Consider the following 21,533-nt stretch of genomic DNA (forward strand, 5'->3'; position numbering starts at 1 on the left):
ACCAGCATCTGGCTTGTAGGCAGCCCTAAAAACTGACTTCACAAGCTTTCTCATGTGATATTGATCTTTAATGGATTATTCATACAAGAAGGCAGTGGTTTCATGAAATAGGTGTCTGCTCTCAAAATCAGCATCACAGTCCTGGAGTAGTTGTTAGCTTTGTTCTTGTGATGGGTAGGGTTGTGAGGAGAGAAGTGAGGCCTAGAAGCTGCTATCCTTCTCTGCAGTCTATTTCTCTGGGAAAACCCTTTACCTTGCTCATGTGGTTTTCTCTGGGAAAATAACTATTTAACCATGTTCTTGTTTATAAGATGTACTGGCAATGTCTGCCTTGTGTGGTTACTAGTGAAAATTAAGTTTCCCCATTTTTATCACTGCTTACTCTGCTTGATAGCAGAGCTGTCTGTATTTCACAATGTATACTTGTTTTTTTGTTGTTCTCACTGCTGTGTGTCTTCTTACTTGGACACAGTATTCCCTTTGCATTTTGGCCTGCATTTCCACATCTGTGTTTCCTGATTTATTTTCGGAGACTAGCTTACATGGTTGTCTTTGTATACCACGAAGAGATGGGTTTTGCTGGCTGAACAACCTGAATTTCTCAGGGTATGTTTCTGGCCAATTTTCCTGTTGAGGTGCCTCTCTTCATTGGCACTAGAAGGTGCTTATGCAATTGCTGTTTCAGCCAAGCATGTAGGTGTAACCTGTTACATTGGCAAGAACTGAGACGTCTCAGCTTCAGTGTCCCAATCAAATTTTCTTTGGTAATTTAATTCCAAGAACTTTTATTTTTGCCTCTAGTTCCAGGAGTGTGAACTTCCTTAAGCCATGTTACTCAATTGTGTATTAATGCTGTGTGCTACTAAATGCTGTGTCAGCTGAGATTATCACTTTGTGATATCATCTGTAAACCAAAACCTATAAAGCAATTTGAAAATGTTTTACGATGAAGGTGTAATAAATGTAGTTTTTCTTTTGCTGTGCAGGTAGAAATTTGGAATAGGCTTGTTCTTATGTTTTCTTACTTACAGAAGTGTAGGCAGTGCTAATCTTTCTATTTATGCTTTTTAAATTACATCTTGCTTTGCTACTACTAGCAAAGTAGTTGGTGTTTATGCTCAAAAATACTAAATTCTATGATGTCTTACAAAAGAATTCATTTGAGGATACAAACTTGCAGTGCTACATTCTAAAAACAGATTTGGAAAGCATAAGAAATTGTACAGTTCATCTCCAAAAGGAAACATAGCATTTCTTTGTGTTTCTTTTTTTAAATGCTATTTTTGCTTTTGTTGATGAAAAATAGGTTGTGTATGTGAGACGTTTACTTTGAAGCACTTTCTTAGGTGAAATGTTGTTTAGTATTTGAAATTGATGGTCTGTAGAATCCTTAGTGCTTTGATGTGTCTGAGTTTGGGCAAAAATTCTTGGAGCTGGAAAGCTTTAGGATTCTAAAACAGGTTTTTTAACCTTTGTCCTCTTTGGATTTGTGTTTTAAATGTGTATCTGGATGCATGCACACACAGATGTGCACACAGACACTACAAACTTCCATATACATTTTTACAGCTGGTTTTGCTTGTTTTTGTAGATAACATGTTATGCCTTAAAAGTTCAGAAATTAAAGCATTACTAGTTGCAGGAATTGCTAGTTGCTTTCTAGGTGATGTGGTGTTTTAGTACAGTTAGGTTTTTACTTTTGAGAACAGGTTTATATGAGCAGCAAAATTTATTCCAGACCATCTCTTAAGTTTTATTTATTCTTTACCACTGATGTTTCTCTTGTGAAATGTTACCAAATGGTACAGAAATAATGTACTGCAGATCTGTTTTTCCAGTTATTTTCAAACCTTTCCTTTTATCTTACTCTCAATTTTTGAAAGAGAACTTATTTTTTTTAGCTTTCTTTTGTGCTGTACAATGCTACATTTGGGCAACAGTATGCTTCATAGAGATTTCCAGAACATTTGTAATCATCTCTTCTCCCCTCACCCCTTCCTTTCCTCTCAGTTGTCATAGTTCCCTGCTTTTCTTATCTCTCCTTTTACTGCTGCAGCTTTCAGATGATAATGCACAGCTCGAGCACCAGCTGCTGCATAATAGCTGCAGCACCACTTAGAGCTGACCTAATGTGAGAATAAATGAACAAATCTGTGATTTGCTTGTAGGCTTACCTACAGCATCTTTTTTTTCAGCCTGGGTATATTAGATGTCATCACTGGAAGGTGAACTGTGGATGGCCTCCGTGGCATCCCCTTTCCAGCTGCTCCAAGGATTGTGGCACAACAAAGAAAGTTGTTGGGATTCCTAGTGCTTTTTGCAATCACCTGTTTCTAAACACGAGTTGCTTTTTTTCCCTACCACCTCTTTATTCTTGCTCCCGTGGCCAAGAGCAGGGCAGTGTGTGCAGCAGGAGCAGGTGGAGCGCCACGTTGCCGTGTCACGCTGTGCTTTGTCAAGCCACCCTGCTCATTTCCTTTCATTTCCGCCGGCTGAGCGAGCCAATGTTCTCCTAAGCTTTTGCACGAGGGGCCTGAGGCTGCAAAACCGAGCTGGGAAGTGTCCTGCTGGTTTAGTACACACAGCCCAGGCTTCCAGCTTATTTTGGGCTGGCTGCTGAGGTTAGCAGCAGCTGCCCTATCTGTGCTGCACAGATGCCTGGGCTGCTCCCCAGCTGCTGCAGCTGGTGCTGCAGTACTGTAAAGAAAGCTGTCACCTATTTGTGTCAGATGATTCAAGTGTTAATACTCACTGGGAATACTGTACCTGTGTATATTCAAGGCAGTAATTTAGGAAGGAAAAAATGTTCTATTTTACTTGTAACCAGTATATGAACTTTTCTTGCTATCACTGTTAGATACAACCTTACTGATGCTCTGCTGGTTTAAGGATAGAAACAAGTTAAGGTTTGTAGAAGACATATTAAAAGACAGTGTGTGTCAGAAGAAAGTTTGGCTGAACTACCCCCAGTTTTTTATTTCCTGTATTTCAATTGTAGACTTTGCTTTATCAGGGGAAGTACCTTTATTTTAAAAATACTTCCTCCATAACTACATTCTGACTTTAAGGTCTAGAAAGGGGAGATAAAATAGTATGAAGGTTACATGAGGCCTTAAAACTGACTGATTTGAAGAAAAGGATCTTGCTGCAGGCTTACTGCATGCTGTATTCTGCTCTCACCAGATGTATTTTCAGCTTTTTTTCTCATTTCCTTTTTCTTTCATCAAGCTCTCTGGTAGTGTTTTTTCCTTTCAGTAGGTACTGGTTGTTGCAGGGACATGAGGGATAAGCATGTTATATTAGTTTTATTTCCTTATGCTATTAGATGAGAAACACTGAACAGAAGTCTCCATCCACTGGGGATTAGTGGTTTAGAAGACTTAATAATACATTCAGGTAATTTTGAATGTTATGGTGTTTAAGCAGATCCATGCAGAGTTTAATCTTGTTTAGAATCAGAAGGTAAATGTGGTAGTCAAACAGCCAGTATGGATGAAATTAATCTCTAAGGCATTTTGTTTGATGTTGAAATATCAGTGATGGAAAAGTGAAAATGGCTGTCACGAAGCGAGTTTAAAAACTGGCTTATTAATAAACTTCATTAAAATTCCAAATGGAGAATGACCATCCAGTGTATATCTTGCTGTAGGGGTTTTGCTGCCATTGCTACTTAACCACATTATGTAACATTTCGTTAATGACCTGGAAGAGGTCATAGAATTGTTATCAGTAAAGTAGCCAGTTGAAACCTGAGGGCAGAAAATGCATATACAGTTGTGGGAAGCCAGCCTTGTGTGTTTGGGATTAGTGTGGTGTGTGGAAAGGGAAGCCAGGATCTGTGGGTGGGGGTAGGCAATTGGCAGGCCTTGGCAGTCAGTGACCAAAAGTGCCAGAGTGCTCTGGAGTGTTGTTGATAGTGCTGTTTACAGGCCACTGCCAGCCTGGTCTGGTCTGCCTTTAGAACATGGTATCCTTTGGGGTGGTGTTGTGGTGCAGCCCCAGGCAGCCACAGTCTCACTCTGCCCTGGTGGGATGGGGGAGAGATTCAGAAGGTACAGGTGAGAGAAAACTCCTCAGGTGAGATAAAGGCACTGTACCCATTGTAATGGGTACAGCTGAAGCTGTGCATGCCAGCACAGCAGAACAAGGAGTGAATCCATTACTTCCCACGAGCAGGCAGATGGATGTTCAGCTATCTCCAGGAAAGCCAGGCTGCATCACTCCTAGTGGTGACTTGGGGATACAAACACCATTGCTCTGAGCATCACCCCATTCTCCTCCTCTCATCTTAATGCTTATGTAAGGCATATGTGCACGTGGGCAATTCTGTGGTATTTAATAACAATGGCATAGTTAAACAGTTTCTTCAAAAGATTTGGCTTAGCTGGGTCCTCATCTGATCTGTTTTATGATGGTTTTATTCTTGTATTCCTACTAATGTTTAATCTGACTCTTGGTGAAAAGTAAGGATTGAATGGACAAGAGGGTGAATTTCGTCACAGGAAGTTGCCTGGAAGTTGAGGACATATTGGAAATATTTTTTTCCATAAAGCTTTAATATCTGTATAATACCTCTTGCATACTATTTGAAAGAGAAATCTTAATATTTGCAAAGTAATACCTTTCTAAGTGTTTGTATTTTTAGGCTTACAGGGCTGTAGGGATGTGCAGCTTTGAATTCATATTGTGCTTCTGCTGTGATTAGAAAAGTGGGTTATTCCAGTATTATAGAAGTAATTTAGTATGCTGACCTTATTATTTGTGTTATAAAAATAGTTTGGCTTGATATTTGGGTCTCAAAATCCAGCTTTGATTTTGGCAATTGAAGAATTGGTGGAGGGGGTTTGCTTGCCCGGTTTGCTTGCCATCCAGTGTCACTGAATGAGAATTTACTGTTTTTAACATCAAGATAAATTTTGAGGGTCAGTTCTACAGCTGATTTGTCCATAATTATCAGAATAAAGATTACAGGCCACATGCAAGTCAGACTTCCCTTGAAAACCTGGAGTAGATTGTTTTCTCTGGCTACTTGATTTTCTTACAATGTCAAAATTTTCAGATATATTGTGAAATGAGCAAACCTCCACTAAGATGGGAGAAGGGTGTAAATGGTCAGCAGGGTTTTTTTTTGTTTGTTTGGTTTTGTTTTGGTGGGGTATTTTTTTTTTTGGTGTGAGTTGTGTATTTCTTTGTTTTTTTGGTTTGGGTTTTTTCTTTTTTTTTGACATAAGTGTTTCATAATCAAGTATTATCCTTAAAACTTTAGATCACTTATGTTATTTCCCTCACATTTCACCTCTCTAGGTTAGTTATTTCTTAAACATTTGCTATGTTAGGAGAAGACCCCTCTGAAGGGTGTCATGTCCCCCTCCCCCTTTATTGTTGGCTGCTGCTGAACACACTGGCCATGAGCTGCTGAGGGTGGCTTCCTGTCAGAGTTGCTTCATGTAAAATCACAAGGAAGCAAGTGTTTCTTGCATCCTCCCATTGTGCTGTTTCCTGTGGAGCAGACTGGATGCATGTCCTGGATACAGGTTTTTTATGGCACTCTCCGTGTTGGGATGATCCAATCAAATTGTTCTTGGTATCCCTATAGTCTGAGCGTAGCAGGAAACGAGGCTTCCTCTCAACCTTTTGTTCTCAAGTTAGCCTGACTGTGGAGAGCTCTTGCCTCTATCAGAATCCAGAATGAAGGTGAGATTGAAATGGATTTAGGGTTGGGTTGTTTTGAAGTTTCTGTAAGTTTAAGCTGTAATTTGTAACCTTTTTAGAAAATGTTTCCTTTCTTAGTCATTGTCTTTCTCCCTTGTTGTCCCTTTCTGATCCAGTCCTGGTTTCTGCATGAGCACCTGTCTTGTGTATTTAATTCTTTTAGGATCAGGGCTAGGCTTTTGTGATTCTGTTCACACTTCAAGTTACTTCCACTTCCAGTTTGTTTAAAAACTACCACAATAAGTGTGCAGTAATAATGGAAATTTCACACTCTTAATACTTTCTTGTTCCATAGCAGCTTAATTTTTTTTCCCCCGATTTGAGCAGTGGTTAAGCTGATCTCAAGCCTGGTTTTGACTTTATAAATTATGCTGTTAATAAAATCTATCATGTCTGTTTGTTAAATCAGATTATTTTTTCTCCTTAATGCCTTTTTTGTGTACGTAGTCTTTCAATATTCCTTGTGTTTGAGGAAAAACCTTACAAAATTCACATCTAGACAATTCCCTGGTGCCTCTGCTTACTCCTTACAGCTTCAAATAACTAAGAGAAATCTTTTTAAATTATCTGTAGTCCAGTGAAACTTGAAGTACTTATTTGACTTTATTTATGTGAGCAATAACTGCTTGGAGTATACTGTTGTGTGGTTCTGACTGCTTGATGCTGTGTATGTTGTGTGGCATTGCTTTTCTGGGCTGTAAATGCTACTCAAGCTTGAGGGATGTTGGCACCTGTACAGCCCAGCTAGAACTGCTGCTTTCTGGGACCAGAGGTGATCCTCAGTCTGAGGGGGGAGAAATGAGCATGTCAATGTATGCAGGTACTCAAATAGTGTGGATGCACTGGGAGTTTTGTTCGGTTTTTTTTTTTTACTGACTAACACAGTCGGGGGTTTTTTTTTTTTTTTTTTTTTTTTTTTTTTTTTAACTGACTAACAGTTGTTAAATGTTTCCTAAATCTGTTCTACCTTTCCTGTGATATTGCATCACCAGTCAGAACTGGTCTGGCAGCCCTTTCTGTGGTTACTTTCATAGCTTTTGTTAACACTTTTGCTTCTCTTGGGTTAAACGAGCCTTTCTTTGTTCCTTTCTCGCTTCTCCCCTGGGATTATGAGTTTTTCCTCTCCTGTCTGTGAAGGCTGTTTTCTGGGTAAGGACTTTCTGATAGTGTCTGTGGGATGGGTCTGTTGTCAGAAAAGTGAACTGGTTTTTGTTGACTTTTTAGATAAAAGCTGCTTCATTGCAGAAAACAAAATATCTTTCTGTTTCTTAAATCAGTTGGAAGAACTGCAGCAGCTGTCTTTTATTGTCAGCTTTCTAGTCTTGGACAAAGGAGTACTGTGAGTTCTTTCAACCTATGCAGCATCTATTGCAAGAGCTATTTTTGTGAGACTTTGGATGAGTGTTTCCATTACCTCAGGCAAATATGGGTTTGTAGGGTTTTTTTCCTTTAAAAAAAAAAGTCCTCTTTTCCCCAAAAAATCCAGCTGTTTAATGTCATCACCCAGTGCTTGAAAGTTGCTGGAGTGTTTTCTGCAAGATAATTCAAGGTTTGGATTGCCTTACCACAGTTAAAAAAATAAAAATAAAATGAAACTGTCCTTTCATCTATCCTCTTCCTAAACCTCATCCTTGATCTAACCTGTCCAGCAATTAAATTCTTTTTAAAATTCATTAATGTTCAGGAATGCTGCTTTCCTCTGTCTTGTAAAGAGATAGCATGTAGGTTGTAATACTTCTTAAAGTATTTGTAGTTATTTTCAAAGTACATTATGAAAAATCAGGTATAATGCCTGTGCACTGCTACCAAAAAAGAAAAGTATGCCAAGAGTAATGGTACCTGGTAATTTTTTTTTGCCAAAATGCGTTAGGAAAACTTCTGATACTTATTTTATTCAACATTCTTGTAACTTAAATTGTACTTGATATTTTTGCTTTCTCAGTTCTTCAGTTTTTTTCAAATGCAGCTGTTGCTATATTATCTTTCCATTTAAAAGTGTCATAGTTTGTTGGGGTTTTAAATATTTTTAAAGGAGAACCCCCTTCCCCCCAGTTTTTCTGATTCATAATAACAGCTAAGAGACTGATACTTTGATCATGCTTCTGCAATTGTGGTTTGTATGTACAAGCTTAAAGGCTTGTTTCTATGACTTAACAACTTGTTTTTTGGTTCTTTTTCAGACTTTTGATGCAAATGACCTGTATCAGGGACAGAATTTCAGCAAAGTTCTTAGCTCTCTTGTGGCTTTAAATAAGGTGACTGCAGGTAAGTAGACTGCTCTGTCTTGTGCTGGCTTACTGCTGCTTTCACTTTGCATCAGTGTATATTTATACCTGTGTTGTACCCATGATGAGGGGAAAATACGCGGAATTTTAAACAAGCTTTTGTTGAAGTTCATGCTTTGAAAACTTCGCAGTGGCTCTGGGTTCTCTAGTCATGTCTTCTGCAGAAGGAAGCTTTGTGGTAGAGCTAAGGCTAAGCCTTCAAGCTGGCCAGCAATTAAGAAAAATTGTGTTTTTCAGAAAGGCCTGGTTTTTAAGTTATTTTCTTTTTTTTCCTTTCAAGTTTGAGCTACTGAAGTTGACTTTTGCTCCATTCTGTCGTTCTCCTATTTGAACAGCTTGGCAACATTTTTGCCCTTCCCAGCCTACATTTCCCAGTGCTATCCTTTCTTGCCAATAACAGAAGGATAGCCAGTGTCTTTGATCCCTTAAGCCACATATTTCATTCATTTAGCAGCTAGAAGTCATGAACCACTCACCTTAAGTTCTTTGGTGGGAGGGGAGAAAGCTGTGGAAATAACAGACAGGTGAGAGGTGTCCATTGTAGGGTGAGCCTGTGCTAAATTATGGCAACTGGACCCTGGGACAGTCAAGAAATGACATTGGCCCTTTTGGTTTCTTCTTGTTCCACCATCAGCAGCAAGTTTCAGTAATGGTTGTCAGGTCAGAGTCTGAGAGAGAGTCTAAAATTGAACCATATGTGTCAGTTTTTGTGTGAGGAAAAGAAGGTGATAGAAAAGTCAGTGATGCATAAGTGTTGCTTGATTTATTACTAATGAGATGAGTATCTTGTCCCATTTATAATCTCTCATCTGTTTCATGAGAGACTTTGTGGTTTTGGTGGGTTATTTTTTTCCCCTTGCATTAGAAAGCACCCCTTAAAATTAAGTTTTGCAACCAAATCTTAGTTGTAATGAGTGGGCATGGAGTAATACCATTGACTTCTTTGAAGCTGTTTACACCAGTTGGAGATACTGCCTCTCATCTCAAGTGTAAGTGCAAATGCAAACCAGTGCAGTACATCTTTAAAACTGCTGTACACGGGCCATTGCTGCCTTTGCTGTTGTTAAAGTGGAGAAAAAGTGTGGCTGTGTTGTCCAGATGTCTATGGATTAAGGCCTGTGTCAAAGAGTCACAACTGCAGCTGTTTGGAAGGGACCTGGGCTGATCCCTTTCGTGGTGGGGGCGTGTGGTGGTCGTATGGAAACCAAAAATCAAAACCACATGCAAACTGTGGTGTTGTCTCATTCCTAGGGGCAAGTATAAACATTCTTGTTCTTCCAAACAATTTTCATTAACTAGGTAATTGTGTAGCAGGCATTTTAGACTGTGTCTCTCTGCTCTAGTATTGGAAGGTGGATTTCAGATCCCCATGTGGATCTGCAAGAATTTCAGGCATACACAGGTTCTTCTGAGGTAGGCCTTCCTGCAATATGAGGAGTGTGAGTAATGGGCATGATTACTGATGAAGGATTTCTGTGGGTTTTCACTCCATTGCAGTATCAATCTCTGGAGTGGTAGGATCAAGGAAGGAGGCTGCAGCCAGCACTGAATCTGGCTCCTGGGAGCTGCTTCTGGTGCAGCCCCTGGCTGGCTGTGGCTCACTAAGCCACAGGACACACCCCCCTTGTTGGCTGGCAACATCCCATCCCAGGGATGTGCCAGCCCAGTGTCCAGGGCTGGGGCTGCCCTGGTGCCCCCAGCTGCCCACTCCTGGCTGGGATGGTGGGATGAGCCCTGTCCTGCTGCTCCCTCAGTGCCTCCCAGCTCACAAAGGACCCCAGCAGCCCCTGATGGCACACAGCCCTTCAGGTGAACACGTCACATGGGTGTGCTGCTCAGAGGAGACACAAATGCAAGAGAGGAAATGTTTTGGGAGGGTGTTTTTTATTTGAGAAGCAGCATTTTCTTCTTCTGTTCCTAGTCCTCCCTCCAGAGAAGAAAAAATAGCTTAGTTGGCAAAAAAAACCTGGGATGAGGCAAGGGAATGTAGGAAAAGAGACAGTGGAAGGAATGTTTTAATTGAGAAGAAGATGGGGGCTGTGGGAAGAGCTAAGAAACAGATGTGGCTGGCTTCACTTCAAGCAAGTTTTATGCAGTCAAAATTCTTGGCTACTAGCTAAAATGATGCTGGTTAATTACCTTTAAATAGACTGGTAGTGAGTAGGAATAGAGAAATACAGCCCTAACCCTCCTCTCTCTAAACAGGCCAAGTTGTTTTCTTGTCTGTGTGGGGAAGAAACTGTCGATGTCTCAGGGTTTTAGATTATTTATTGCTATAATTTTTTGATTCTTGAATTACTGAATAACTGCAGATACATCAAATCTGCTTTAAGCATGTGAATTTTACAGCGATAAGCAGAAGTTATAGATGCAGGTTGTTAAAATTCTAATATTTAAATTTTTTCCCACTCTCCTACAGACATAGGGCTGGGCAGTGACTCTGTATGTGCACGTCCCTCATCTCATCGGATAAAATCCTTTGATTCTTTGGGATCCCAGTCTTCACACAGTAGAACTTCAAAACTCTTTCAGGGACAGTATCGGAGTTTGGTAAGTTCTGTGTGAATGAAATATGCTGTGGTGTGGGGTTCTTTTCCCCCTTTTCTCTTTTTTTTTTTTTAAATGAGCTTTGTAAGTAAATTATAGTGTTGCAAAGCAACTCTTTCTTCTCTTTCAGTTCTGTATTTTTAGCCTGTGAGTTTGTTTTTGCAGCTTTTTATATGATTAAAAATACCTGCAGCTTTTTTGTGAACTTCAAACTATTTTTTCCTCCTTTGGTGCTCCATGTTGTCTGCATAGACAGTATCTTCCTGGATTTATGTTTTTTTTTCTCAGTGTAAGGACTTGGTGTTCCAAAGGCAAAAATCTCATTTTCTCTCTGAGTTTAGGGGTGATTGAAGGTTATTCAAACCTCTGTGAAGGTGATACTTCTAATTTTGGTAGTAGTGGTAGTTGTTTCTACTACTGTTTTTGTGTTATATGTCAAGGTTGATCCTTCAACTTGCCTTTGGGTAACTGTTTGGGCCATTGTTTTATAGTACAGCTGAATTCAGGGTTGCATGCCTCATGGACATTGTGATAAAGCATACTTTTAGTCACTGAAGGTTTGCAAGGAGGGTTGACATCCCTAATGAAAGCTGCTTTTATCCATGACTTTCTTAGGTGTGTAATGTGTTTTATCTGGTAGCAGAAGCTGTGGAAGTTTTTGCCCTAGGCCACTAATTCGAGCTCCTGTTCTGCTGTTCACAGCCCACTCAGTTTTGCACATGCAGCAACTGGTGGGACTGGCTGCTAGCTGGATCACTGAAGTAATCAGAGTTTTTAGTGTTCCTGTCACTTTGGTGATCTGAGTTGCTCTGTGCAAAGTTAGAGCAGAGAGTTGCGAGGAGGGAAAGAGCTAGTGGCCAAACCCAGGAAATCCCTAGTTTGGTTTTGTTGGTGTAGACGATCTGTTTGGAACCGTTCTCATCAGGTTTGTACTCATTTCCTCTGCTGGAAAGCCATGCTGGAAAAGCATAGGGTTTGTAGTTGATCTCACTGTGCAATGTTTCTGCTTACTTTGTGGCTTTTTACCATTTACTAAACCAAAACATTCTCTCTTGTTGAGCGGAGAGGATGGAAGCACATAATGTACCAGCACAGGACTTAAGGCAGAGGCACTTATTTGAAAACGTGCCAATCTAATTGTCAAACACTAGGGCTTACACTATCTTGGGACTTTCTGCATGTTTTCAAAGCTGTGTTTGCCCTCATTTTCCTGTAGTTTCTCAGCAGCTAACTTTGATGAAAGCCATATTGACTTGTGATACAATAACATGATTTCTGGGGTTATGAATTAAGCTGACATGTAAGATTCTGGTGACAACATGCAGTCTTTTCATCACCTCAGCTATACAGGCAACATGTAGGTGAAATTCTTCCACCTGGATAGCTGACTAGGACTGCTTACACAGTCATTTTCTCACTAAGCTATGTTTTTAGCTGTACAAGTATTGATTTTTGGTTATCATAGAGGCAAACATGATTTGTAGTGCTATTCTCTCAGTTCCCGTGCAATGTTTTTAAAGTTGTCCAAGTATTGCACTTTTTTAGCATAAAGGTTTGCCCAAACTCTCATGAAATGCTTGAATGTGTAGATACCCAAAATTGACATCCAGGTACAAAATGCTGAATTTGAAAATCATTAATTTGAAAGACTAATTAGTTACTTCAAAGAACATTCAGATGTTAGGACAGAGTGATAATCTGCCTTTGCATCCACGGTAGGGGATGAGCATGCATACTTAGTGTATATAGACAGCAGCAATTCTGACTCCTGCAGGCTTCCAGCTTTGCTAGCCTTGAGAGAAATTATTTGGGAGTACTTAGTCAAGGTAAGTTGCGTAACGCTTTAGTAGATTTTGTGAAAGAACACTCCTTCTTTGGCAGGCCATGGAAATTTGTACCTTCAGCTGTGGAAGCCACTAACCTGATCTGTTACAGGAAAAAAAAAGGAAAAGATTTTGAGCTGCAAAGTCTTGATATATGTAAAATTAAATTAAACCTGGCTCAGTTTCTCCTGCCTTGCAGCACAGAGAATTTTACGAAAACGCTCTGTAATGTAAGGCCTTTGTTTCTTTGTAGTTGTCCAAGGTAGTTTCAGTTTATGCTAGTTATAGAAAATGTATATGTTTTCTTTATTTTTTTTTGAGAGCAATAATTATTCTCATTTTAGCTGTTAACCCCTTCTGATTTGGAGGGGCTGTAATAAGTAAAATATATACTCCCATGACTGATAAAATCTGTAGATTAAAAATTCCAGAAATGATGGAAATGCTAAATTGCACCTTATAAAGGCTTTTGAGTAAAAATCTGTGGGGCCTGTTGTGTGTGGGGGGAAGGCTATTTCCATTTTATGGACATTTGTTTTGCTCATGGAAATATTGTTGAAGTCTCTAATGATCATTTTATTCTTTGTTTTCTCTTACTAGGACATGACAGATAACGGCAACCATCAGTTGGTGGTGAGAGCCAAATTTAATTTTCAACAGACAAATGAAGATGAACTTTCTTTTTCAAAAGGCGATATTATTCATGTTACAAGAGTGGAAGAAGGAGGCTGGTGGGAAGGAACTTTGAATGGAAAAACAGGGTGGTTTCCAAGTAACTACGTACGAGAAATTAAATCAAATGGTGAGTTTTGAAGGGGAGAGCATACTTGTAGAAATTCTTGCTTTGGGTAGATGTTGATGGTTGGTTCATTGAAACTTGTGATGTTTTTTGTTTAAGTTTGATTTTATTTACTGAACATCATTCACAGCAATGATTAATGCTCAGGAGCTCACACTTCCCCACCCCAGTTCACTGTATAGAGTGGCTTCTGAATTAGCAGTAAGCATGCAGAAAACTCCCCCATTCTGTTTGCTTGTCTGTCACATTTGGGCTGCTCTCACTTCCTTGGTCTGAATTCCTAGAGTATGGGATTTTGACTCAGAGGCTGACAGCCTTTGTATTGATGCTTTTGGTTTAAATAGTGAGAGATTTCCTACAAAACCCCCAAAAAATAAACAGGAAAAACCCCCAAACCTAACAAAAATTTACTCAATGCATCCTATTACTTAAAAGTAAACAACTGCAGGAAGGAAACCTAATTCTATCAAAATCTTCTTTTGAAAGCTAAAATATTTGTGATTTTTCTTTTTCTTTCTTGTTCATGTGCCTTCAGCTTTTCTTCATAAAAGCTTCATCCTTCCGCTGAAGTTTTATTTTGAACTTTTTACAGTCAAAGTGCTTTCTGTAAATGTCATCTGAATATCAGAAGTAACATTCCTTTTTAATCCACTAGGACATTGCTGTGGGTGACATAATTTCTCTGTCTCCTTTATTTCCTTCTTTTACCCCATGTCTTGGCTTATTTTCAGAGATTAGGGATAAGCCTGGTAGGATAAAATTACCCAGGGTCTCTGGAAGGCTTTACCACTGTTTCCTTTGTTACAGCTCCAGTGAAAACACACATCTTTTGGGGCCATGCTAAAGTCTTTGGCATGGCTTTTTTTTTTTTCTTCCCCCCATTATGAGGCAGCTATTCAGATGCCTGATTGCCATGAGGTTGCGGGAGCAAAAGTCTGTTTTAAAACTTATCTTTTCTTCTTTGGTTGCATCCTCTTATTTTCTTCCTTGATTTTATATCTCCAGTCTGTTGCTGCAAAATGCTAGTCTTAGATCTGCAGCTTCATTGTCCTTTTCAACCAGCTTCTCCCAGATATAGTCACAATGTAAGACTTGGCTTTAATGTTTTCTTTAGAGATCTCTCAGATGCAGCTTATCCTGAGAAACAATTCTTGAAGCCTGTTTTTGGTTTGTAGTGTTTAGCATCAGCCATGATGACTGTCTTGTCTCATTGTAATTCATTTAAATTATTGCTGCAGAGATTTGGTTTGGATTTGAGCAGTTTTGACCTCTTCCAACTCCTGGAACCTAGGCAGTCAATTAAGCTCCAGATTAGGAATGCTTTAACAGTGAACATGCAAGAACCAGAAGTTGCCAGTAACCAGAATTAAGTGGTTCTTGTTTTATTAAGAATGCTGCACTTGGGTGAAGTAAGTAGAAAGAGACAAGCTGTAGTGCCGAGTACAGTCTGATACTTGTGACTCCTTGCAACCCAGTCTGATCCCTGGGGCTGACATGGTTTCTACTTTCACTTCTTGCCCTCAGAAGAAAATTCTCCCGAGTCCTTTTCCCCTCTGCTTTATAGGTGTATTCTCCCTGCTGCAGCAGTTTCTCTTTTGGCTTCTGCAAGACTTCTTGCATTCTTGGACTGCTGTCCAATTTGTTCGGTTTCTTCTGTGGAAGTTTCTTCTGTTTGTGCCCATGCTTTTTTCTTCTCAGGAAGCTTAATTAATATTCATTGAGTATTACAAAGTTGAAAGGAGTGAGCTGTAGCTCACTAGCTTTCTGTTTTCCTCCTCCATTATAAAATGACTGTGTTTGGCTTTTTCCAGTACTTTATGGAACTTTGCTTGTCCTCTTTGGTTTCAGATATGGATATAGCTAGTTCTCTTATATCAAATCAGCACAACAGGTACTGTGTAATTTATCAAAATAGTAATTTTAACCTGCTTTTATGCATTTGTAGGTATATGTTTGAATTGCCTGAAGTTGACTTTTTTATGAGGAGGATGGGGGGTAGTAGAAGGAAGAATGACATACCAAGAGCTTCTTAGTGTTAGTAACTGTGGAGTTGCAGATTATCTTTACCCTTCATGTATGTATGCGTGCTGTGGAATGCTTTGTTGCTACTACCCTCATGTCTACGTTAGTTGTATCTTAAATGATGACCTGACTTCTCCTGCTTACTTTTGCTTCTTTTTGTGTGTTTGTGGTCAGTGTATATATCTGTAATATTTGCTCCATGTCAGTTTGCATCCACTTTTTCTGTTCTTTATTGGATATACCACTAACTTTTAAAGGAATTATCATTCTTGTGGGCCTTTTCTGCTTATGTTGTTACTAGTGGGACATCTTTTTTTACCCATATTTTTAAGTGTACTGAATTCTTCTTACTTGAATGTGTTTTCTATCAGTTTAAAATCTATTGATTTAAAAAAAAAAGATCCAGATTGGATTGTTGAAATACATGCTCTTGATTAAGGTCTCTCTGAAAAAAAAAAAGTTCATCCTGGACATATCATTTGTTTTCAACATTCTCTGTAAAATGGTCTGGCATTGGCAGTATGACTCTACGCTTCTTTCTTCTCTGAAATGTAGCTGAAAATACTGTAAATACTTAGGAGTTCTGTATAGGATGATGCATTCTATGGAGAGCTCCCAGGACATGACTAAATCAGCTCCTGGGTTTCACTAAATTAAATCCCCTCAATCTGCTGTAACCTGACTTGTGCAAATTGAGTAAGAGAAGAAATGAGTGAAGTCACTTATGCATGTGTTTTTGTTTTAATTCTCACAAACTATATAGGCATTAGGTGTTTAGATAAATGGATTTTTGTCCTAAATTAAAATTCTCTAGTGTGAAAAAACTGTAGATATGTAATATTAGCTTTTACAGTGGCTCTGAAGTTATATATTCAAGGAAGGGAAGAAAGAGATGTGTGGCAATGGGACTGCCTTTACTCACATTGATTTCTTAGTGTTTAGAAGAAAAGCAAGCTGCATTATGTAAATTACCTTATCATGTGATATTCTCTGCTGGTGTATCTCACAGTGGTTGTGCCATGGCTGTAACTTGTTTGTTTAGCTGTGCCTGAGTGATTGGAGTTAGCACACAATACTAATGAGGTGAGCTACAAATGGTTGTAGGACACATACAGAGAATGTTGAGCAAAGCAGAGCATTTCATTTTCTTAGGCTGGACAATGACTATTTTGGGGGAAAATAAATTTGGTTGAGAAGGAAAATTGCTACCCAAGGGGAAAAAGAATATTTGTTTGAAGTTGTTATAGTTATGATCAAATATGTAAAAAAAAGTACTGTTTTCTATTCAGGTACATGCCTACACTGTGAACTTCAGAAAAAAAGGGTCCATTTCTCTTTCCCTCCCCCCTGTGCCTGTGTTTTCATTTCTATTTTCAAACCCTCTAACTTCTTATGTGTTTCAATGTTCTTTGATCCCTAGTCAGGAAGTGCTTTGAAATGAAAGGATTTTGGTTTTATCCTGCTCTACTATTACATGTGACAGAGGGTAGAAAATAATGTGTAAACTTAAGATACTTGTCAGCATGGCCTTATTGAGGTTGTTTTTGCTTACATAAAATGGAACAGGAAGAGGTGAAGGTGTAGGTGGAGTCTCGTCTCTTACAGTGCTGCTTCTGTCTCACACGGTACTTAGAGATTTGGAGACCTAGTTTTGAGGGTTCCCTTGCAATGAAAAGAAGAGTGGTTAGCCAGAATGGGATGCACTTGCTTAGCTACTGTCAGATGTTAATCAGATTTTGAAAAAAACCACATGGTCCGTTACTGAGCTGTATCCAAGCATAATCCCTTTAAATGGCATGAGATTACACAGAAGGGAATACAGCTTTGTGCAAACTACATTTGATATGTCACAAACTTTATTCTAATTCTTTGCAGAAATTAATGTATCATTACTGCCCTAGTCTCCGTTATGCTTTCTTTACAGTTATTAGTATCAGGCCCAGTGCAAATGACAGTGATAGTGTTTCTTTTAGTTGGATGTTAAAAAAGCAAAATCAATGTGGGGAAAAGGTCAGAATATGGTGGAGAAGTAGTGTCAGCTGCTTCCATCCTGTGGTGTGTGAGGGAAGGAGAAATTACACTTTTGGCTTTGGAAAAAAAAAAAGCGAAGGAAAAAATAACTAAAACCCTGTGAAGAATGTTAGTTTTTCTCTCCCCAACCATATACACTCAGCGGAGTATTTATTTTCTCATGTCAAGTGTAACTCTTTAGACATCAATAAAATAGAGGTTGGGACCAGTGAATGCTTTTGGGGCAGAAGTGTTGGTAGTGTCTGTACTGCAGAGTGGAGCACTGCAGCAGTGCCTGAGCCCTCTTGAGAACTGGGAACAGGTTTTGGTCTGCCCTCCTCATGCTGGACTTGAACTGATTAGTCTAGGAAGATGGAGCTTGCTTGTAGCACTTCGCTATAGGGACCATACAGCTTTTGGTGTTCTTGTTGACTCATCTTTCCTCCCCTAACGTAGGATGAAATATCCGAAATTGGCTCTTTTTATCTAAATTATGCACCATGGCGCAGTAATCGCAGAAATACTCAGGGTGTTCTTGTAGCAGTAAGGTCAAAGTGCTTTAGTAAAGTCTGTTCTGAAGGGAATAAATACTCTGTGGAGTAGCACGAAGTAGAGTGTTGCATGAACATTAATATGGCCTAACCTGAAGACATGACAGAAGGGAGAGAACGTGGGAATGTCAGGTAATGTGAAAGCATGTAAGTTAGAGTAGAAGGAAACAGAGTGTTGGGAAGGATTGGGTAAATTGTCTTTTTACAGCCAATAAATAGACATCTGTAAAGAATAAGATAACTTCATTTTAGGGAGTTTGTGACATCTTAGGGAAAGGTTATAAAAGCAGTTGCTTCCACCGAGGATAATTATTTGCTGGAAAAGTAAAGTTAAAAAGCCTGTGCTACTCTCATTCTGCACCCAAATATGAACTGTTCAGTGAAGTCCATCTGGTTTGCCACTAGGCAATGCATTATCAAGTGTGGCTGAGGGCATTTGAATGTGATGCTTTGATCAAAAGAGAGATGGACGGGGTAACTTAACTCTTAGTTTCAATCACCAGCAGGATACCATCTCTTCCTGTACTTGAGCAGATGCCTGCCAGCTTTGGATTTGATCATATGCTGAGCCATTTTCACTGTGCTTTCAGTGTTAATATAAGGGATGCGCATTGTGGCTGCAGAAAAGTAGGGAGATGCAAAAATCTTATGTGTGGGAAAAGCTGGTGTCTGGCTCAGGTCACTCTCTTCCAGGGCTTTGAGAAATAGAGCCCCTGTGGAGTGGGCAAGGTGCCAGGGTTTTGCTGATGTTTCAAAAATCTATGGACTTCATGAAGATGTAGTCTGCTGAATAGGGATGGTGCCTCCTTGAAATGTTTAATGAAATATGCTTTGTTTGCAAAATACTCTAATGTTCTATTACCAAGGATAATAAATGACACTTAACCTAGCATAAACAAAGAAAGTGATTTCTTATGTTCAAGATCAGGATTTTCTTCTCTGTAATGCATTGTGCAATAAGCTAATTGCAGCAAGACTGTTTCTTATTCCTCATTATGAAGCAAGGCACTGCTTGGAGGCAGAATACCAGACATGATAGACAGATGGACTAATTTGCTGTGTCTGATTCCGTGTTTCTGCAATAGAAATGGCCTTTACATTTTAAAAGCTAAATGTTGATTATGACTGTTCAGGCAAAATTATGTGAATATGTGATTCTTTTTTTTCTATCCTGTCTTTAAATCTGAATTTGGACATGTGAATGTCTCTGATGGATAACTGAATCAGCTGAACAGCTGGCAATATAAATGACTCTATACGTTTCAGCATAAAAAACTCCCACTTTCTTCAGCAGCTTAAGGGAAGAGAGCTATTTTTGCACCCTTTAAAATAACAAAGAACCAGAATTCCATGATCAGCCAGCTTAACAATGGTCAGCCATCTGTATTATGATAAATTCAGTGAACAAGTATTTACCTTTATCCTTAAATAACTCTTGTTCCTCCTTTCAAGACATCTGTATTATGATAAATTCTGGGACAAGTATTTACTTTTATCCTTAAATAACTCTGGTTTCTCCTTTCATGCTTTTTGGCACATGATTAATAAACCTTTAGGTATTTAGTGAACGTGAAAGTCACTATAAATTGTAGGATAAGTTCAGGAGCTTCCACAGAGAATGAAAGCAAATTGCCAAGTTTGTGGGAATGACATAATTTTCATCATTCAGTACAAAGAAAATAATTTTAATTGTCCCATATAGAGAAGCATTATAGATGAATATATTAATGAGTAGCCATACATACGAGGTGATTTTAGGTCTTTTCACACTGAGTGTTTGATGGCAAATCTGCTTGAGTTTACAGCTTGGTTCTAAGGGGGTGGGAGGAGTCCTGTCATTTGGAATTACTTGGCTGTATAGCAGAGCACATGTATACTGCAGGGCTGGTGGCTGAGAGCATCAGTGTTCCCAGCTGGATAACTGCTGGGTCTAACAGTTTTTGTGCTGTGTGTCAGCTTAGATCCGACGTGGGGTGGGTAGGCAGGGGATATTAACTAAAAGGGTTTTACTGTCATCCCTGAATGTGGTAAGGAGATTTTTTTTTTCTTTGCATATGTTTGGCAGTTTTAAGACTATATTTTATTTTTAGATTAGCTTCTTTGAGGGGAGTTCCACTGCAATACAGAGCAAATCCCCTCAAAGATACTTGCATTTGTGTGCTTATGGGGCTGAGCTGCTCTTCATGGGCTGTTAGCTAAAGCCTCTGGCCTGCCAGGCTGTCCTGGTACTGGTGATGAAAGGGTGATCTGCACCTGGAGTGAGCTTCCTTGAGATGGCATCATGCATGGGCTGCAGCTGGGAGTCTGAAGAAGCCCTAAATTGCTCAGGAGAGGCTGGTATCATAGGGAGTGTTCTGCTTATGATGGTGCTTCCCCGGTCAGCTCTGGTGTCCATGGGAATTTTCCATAGCTGGCCCTTGGCTTGGCTGACAGGGCTTCTCCTGGAGAGGTGTTTGAGACTTGAATAATTTATTCTTAGCCTCAGGTATCAGGTAGAGTTAAATTATTCATATATCTTTATTAAAATGTGTTTGAAACAGGACCTTGCTTTTAAAATAAAGGTAGAGCTTTCAATAGGTACATTTTGGTGATGCTTCTGTGGTTTTGTTTGGGGCAGTTCAGTTGACAATTTCCTGTTTTATAGCTTGGATGCAAATTACTCAAATGCTTATTTGACATTTGCATGTTAGAGAAGCCTCATTATTTTAAAAGCATGCAGAAATAGACAAACCAAAGCACCAAAATATTCTGGTAAACACAGTCTCACAAGCATTCTCAGTTGGTTGAGTGCACAGTCAAGTGAGAGAGATCAAAAAGAGATGCTGCAAATCTTACTTGCTGTTTCTGCAGCATGCAGCCTGTTGCTTTTGATTTTCTCTCACGTCGTGTTTGCTCCTCTGTAATTGACTTAGAGAAGTGGTAGTGGTGGGAGGGAAGGCTTTAGGAGTGTGTTTTCTGTCTCTCTGAGCTGGGTCAGCACTTGGGTAACTCTCAGGACTGCTGTTTTGATCTTGCAGATTAATGTTACCCTTCTAGGAAGAGCGTGCATTACTGAGGGATGGATTCCCTATGGTTATAGGAAGGATTTATTTTTATTAAGAACTCTGGTCTCAAATGCATAAGTATTTTTATTCATAAACAGAAAAATATAAGTTGTTTTAAAAAATTTTCTGGGTGTAAGGTAAGTCACTTCACTAGTACAGGGCACTTGGGTAACTCTCAGGACTGCTGTTTTGATCTTGTAGATTAATGTTACCCTTCTAGGAAGAGTATGCATTGCTGAGGGATGGATTCCCTATGGGTTATAGGAAGGATTTATTTTTATGAAGAACCCTGATCTCAAATGCATAAGTATTTTTATTCTATACTTCATTAACAGAAAAATATGATTTGTTTTAAGAAATTATTTTCTGGGCGTAAGGTAAGTCACTTCACTAGTACAGTGTTTTGAATCTCTATTTTGAGAATGAGTGTAATGTCTCATCTCTGGAGTGTTCAGCTTTTGATTGGTCATTTGCTTTCACAGAGTTCATTAAATCAATATTGAAACTTAATACTGCTTTTGTTTGAAAGTGCATATATGGTTTGGAAATGCCTGTTTACTGATTTTTTTTTTGCTTGTTTGTTTTTTTAATTGCAGTCTATGACGACATCTTGTTTCTAAAAAATAAGTTTGAAAGTGCAAATTTTATTAACTGACTTTCTGGTTCCAGGAAAAAAAATGGCAGTTTTTCTGCTTGCCCTCAATGAGGCTAGAATTTCATTAATTGTGAATATATTGATT

The 21,533-nt window shown here is 39.1% G+C and overlaps 1 protein-coding gene across 11 annotated transcripts in view; it reads left to right on the forward strand.

Annotated features, from left to right (window-relative positions):
• The window catches only part of ARHGEF7 (Rho guanine nucleotide exchange factor 7), a 113,503-nt gene that overhangs the window by 35,668 nt on the left and 56,302 nt on the right, over window positions 1-21,533 (forward strand). For 6 of the 11 annotated variants that reach the window (XR_005628043.1, XM_039714060.1, XM_039714063.1 and 3 more), the window contains exons 3-6: window positions 6,850-6,861; window positions 7,893-7,977; window positions 10,417-10,547; window positions 12,968-13,169. Coding sequence is in view for 10 of the 11 variants with exons in the window: in XM_039714060.1 (XP_039569994.1) it covers window positions 6,850-6,861; window positions 7,893-7,977; window positions 10,417-10,547; window positions 12,968-13,169 (430 nt within the window). In the remaining variant the exon portion in view is untranslated. Of the gene's footprint in view, window positions 1-6,826; window positions 6,862-7,892; window positions 7,978-10,416; window positions 10,548-12,967; window positions 13,170-21,533 lie in introns of all 11 variants that reach the window. The other 5 variants (XM_039714061.1, XM_039714064.1, XM_039714070.1 and 2 more) reach the window with 2 other exon arrangements.

This window comes from Passer montanus, unplaced genomic scaffold (assembly GCF_014805655.1).
Source record: "Passer montanus isolate IOZ18808 unplaced genomic scaffold, ASM1480565v1 scaffold3, whole genome shotgun sequence".
NCBI lineage: Eukaryota > Metazoa > Chordata > Aves > Passeriformes > Passeridae > Passer > Passer montanus.